The 3,888-nt window shown below is 46.3% G+C and overlaps 1 protein-coding gene across 1 annotated transcript; it reads right to left on the bottom strand.

The window, feature by feature from the left end:
• Positions 1 to 2,844: 2,844 nt before the first annotated feature.
• Positions 2,845 to 3,853, bottom strand: Pmar_PMAR024886 (conserved hypothetical protein; the record flags this gene model as incomplete). The annotated part of the gene is made up of 6 exons (XM_002773561.1): positions 2,845 to 3,075; positions 3,127 to 3,241; positions 3,308 to 3,450; positions 3,499 to 3,606; positions 3,649 to 3,744; positions 3,800 to 3,853. 6 exons carry the CDS (start codon positions 3,851 to 3,853, stop codon positions 2,845 to 2,847), a joined length of 747 nt encoding a protein of 248 aa, XP_002773607.1.
• Between the last annotated feature and the right edge of the window lie 35 nt (positions 3,854 to 3,888).

Raw genomic sequence — 3,888 nt, 5'->3', positions numbered from 1 at the left:
GAGCCGTACTTGATCTGTCGGGCAAAAATTTCTTTACGGATCGCTTCTCGCAGCTCCACAATGAGCTGCAACTACAGCTGAAATTCGTTGACCTTAGTCGATCCATCCTCCTCCTGGGTGGTTGTCACATAAATTCAAGAGATCAACTTCCGCAGATAATGGAGGAGATCCAGAAAACTCGCACAAAAAATTCCTCTACTGTCTCAACATTCTGAGACATAGCATTGAACTTTGTGTACTTTGTGTATAACTTAAAGTAGATAGAGAGTCTTTTCCTCCATAGGTTTCACTCTTTTTGAAGGTAGGAAACTCTGAACTTTTTTGTAGTAGCTACGATAGTCCTCCTCCAACTTAGCCCTCGTGAGCTCAGAATGATACTGAGACTCAGCTAACCTCACCAGATCGGCAGCCCTCTTATCTTGGATGACTTGCCGTCGACCTGCAGACGACACTGGGTGATCTCAAGTCAGCAATAGTTGCCGATGACGATGTCGTTGACGATGAACGATGATCACGAATCTGAGTAATCTGAGTCACTACTGCTGTAGGCTGTGTCAGCTTATCAGTCAATGCCTCAATCTTCTCAGTAGAAGCATCAGACATTAGGGTGGCACGAATTATTTCCTTCCAATTATTTCCTTCCATTTCCTTCGGAAAGATGAAGGAAATTTAAAAAATTCTTTCGAGCAGGAAAAATAGAAAAAATAGGAAAAATAAGGAAAAATAAGGAAAAATAAGGAAAAAATTTCCGAAACGACCATAAATGGGCACAAAAATCCCAAAAAACAAGATGTCTCACACCAGGTGATGTCTGGGATATATGCCTGTGTTAGTGGTCTCGGATAGACTGAGTATAGGGAAACCTTGTTCGCCAGGATGATCAAAAATTTTTGTGGCGAGCGAGAATTCGATTCGCACTTTCACTGGAAGGCCCAGCTTGCGGTTTCGGACTGGAACTTTCAGTTATTGCATGGCACTTCGCAATGCGAAGTCCGCATCATGATCATTTTATTCGAGCAGGATATGCTGCATTCCCACAAGCACAAGACGGTGGAATATCAACGTAGCATACTTCAAAACAAACGGAGAGGTATCCCTGACGCAACATATAGGCAGTGGTTTTGGAACCGGCCGCAGGCTCACAGTATGAGGCTCTGATCTAGTCAGTAATCACCGTTACCAATAGACTGACGTTTGCTCCTCGTTTCGCATGCCATGCGCCGCATGGTAAGTCAGTGTTCTCGTCTGCGTTTCTTGCTGATACGAGCGGTCGAACCTGTGAAAACGATCGAAACTGGAAGGCTTTGTTGGTTACTAGAACTTCTAGTCTAGAAGACAATGTTGGCCGCCCCATGGACTGCCGTGACGAAAGTTTTCGACAACCCCCTTATTCGAGAAAAAATGAAACGAAGGAATGCAACAATCAAAGGATCAATCAAGTAATGCTCAACGACAGCTCTAATCACCGAGCGTTGCGTTACAAACTTACCTTTAGAAAGCGCGCTTGTTCAGCCGCTGAACTTTAGCGCACGCCCTGGTCTCCTCCAGTGTGGATATCTCCAATATCTTGTAACGCTTTCAATTTCAATCAAGCTATGAAACATGATTAGTGAGTGCAAATCATCTGCTAGTAGCCCGACCGAGTAAGACAGTGACGCTCAGGCCTGCCAAACCTGGCAGGCCAAGCGAAAAAATTTATTTTTCAATATTTTTCCGTATTTTTCCTTCATTTTTCCTTCAAATTTCAAATTTCCTTCCGAAGGAAATAATTTTTCTATTTTTCCTTCCGCGTGCCAGTGGCACGGTGCCACCCTATCAGACATTTCTCGACGAAATCCCCCAAATGTTGTAAGATTCGGGAGTCCCGAATCGGGACAGATATGAACTAAGTAGTGAGTCAAGTGCTCGAGATGAGTTGACACAACCAAGAGGGACCTTAGTATAAGTGATTAGATGAAGTAGTGAGGTTGAAGTGACAATAAGGAGCGCTAACAACTTGAACAGCAACCAACTACGACAAGCGGCGGCTGGCAGCCGCACCGATTAGCTATAGATTAAATATAGCACGCAGGTACAAATGACTGCACAAGATCCTGCTACATGCGCACAGTGGGGACACAACCCGGATCTCGACAATTTCGGGCCGGCATGGGCTCGCATCGAGTCGAGGCTGTCGAACCGAGGTGGAAGAGGGACGTTCGCGGAGAGACAAATGCTGTCAGAGCGGACGTAACGCGGCCGACCCAATCTCCCGGTTCACGTTCGCGAGTTTTGCCCATATTCTAGACACTTGGAAATTTAATCGGAACACAATTTGTGTTACTCAAATCATATCGGCGCATCTATCCTCAGCGGAGGATGTGATCTGTGATAGATCATCTATCGCTTCTCCATGTGTACAGTGTATCCCTCCTGAGAGGGTAGTGGAGGCTCCTGGGCCAGCGTGCTCGAACCTTCCGACGAATTATGCAGGTACGGCCTCAATATTTCTGCCGAACTACAGAAGGTTTTCTGACACTACATACGAGTGCATAAGCAAATGATACGATGTGGTCTAGAAGACCTGGTCTACCGCTTCCTCTTCTTCAGGGAGTCGTGTCCCTTTCTCATGCGAAGATACTGATAGCCGACCCATTGCCATACTGCCACCTCGTCGACATTCGTGGGGGTGACGTCCATCAAGCTAGAATCATATCCTCCTCATTGATCAGTTATTGCTCTATCACATAACTCTACACCCTCTTCTTTAGGAACCATGAGAATTGCACACCGACGCGATTGTGCTAGGAACGGAAGAATGAACAACGATTATGAGAAGGATCGCAATAGAAATATTTACAGTCGTCACGCAAGGGACACTTGTAGGTCATCCAAGGCATCAATCAACTGCCTTATGTCCATAATAGTCCTAGTAGGCTCAACACTATAACCGTCCTTCTTATACCCCGGCCTGGCCTTCTCAGTAATAAGCTCAGGCGTGGTTATAGGGCGATGCTTAGCATTCATCCAGATGGTCTTCAAGCCGACCTTAGTGGGACCGCATACGTCATTCAAGAAGTCATCACCGATGAACACCTAAGCAGCAACATCATCATCATCATCACTCTACCTCTATCCTAAGCCTACCGTCTCCTCCGGGGCGATCGAAGGTACGGCATTTGCCGCCTTGATCGCCTCCAAGTAGATCTCCGGCTTGTTGCAATCAGCGTCAAGAGCATTGGCAGAGAAATCGAACAGTCCCCTAAGACAACCAGCAATCTACATCACATTCCCCCTTCCCTAAGCCTCAGCGAGGCAGCCTGCCTACTCTGCCTCTGGTATCCTATCTAAATCAGTAGTGCCGTTACTGACTGCACCCAGTAAGAGCTCGGGATACCTCTGTTTTATCGCACGCAACGTCACAATAGCTCCTTCGAACCAGGCCACTTCATGACGGGCAGACAACCACACCTACATCAGTGGTTCGTGGAGCACTACTTCAAGGCGGCTACTGCTCACATCGAAAGATTCGTCACTTAGAGTTTTGGCCACGGATGCAATATCCTTATCATTCGCACTCTCCCCTTTCCGGATGAGATACTTCTTAATGATGTCCATGTACACAGACTGATAATAACATGAGGACATGACAATAGTATCGCTTCTTACCTTTCTTAGTTCACAGTAGTTCCAGTAAGGCCTGCGGCGCTCCCAATAGTCAACACTCCACTCGTTCCGCTTAGCCTCAATCAGTACCATCAAATCCTGCATACCACACCAACAACAACTCCCACATGCATGTTACTACATCCTAGCTTACATGATAGTTATTATAAGAATCAGCAATATCATCCAAACCCCATCGACGCATCATAGACTGCCATTTCCTCTCGGCCACATCCAACGTCT

Source organism: Perkinsus marinus (genome assembly GCF_000006405.1).
Source record: "Perkinsus marinus ATCC 50983 genomic scaffold scf_1104296958752, whole genome shotgun sequence".
NCBI lineage: Eukaryota > Perkinsozoa > Perkinsida > Perkinsidae > Perkinsus > Perkinsus marinus.
The sequence above is the reverse complement of the archived record's forward strand: the minus strand, read 5'-3'. Positions and strand labels throughout refer to the sequence as shown.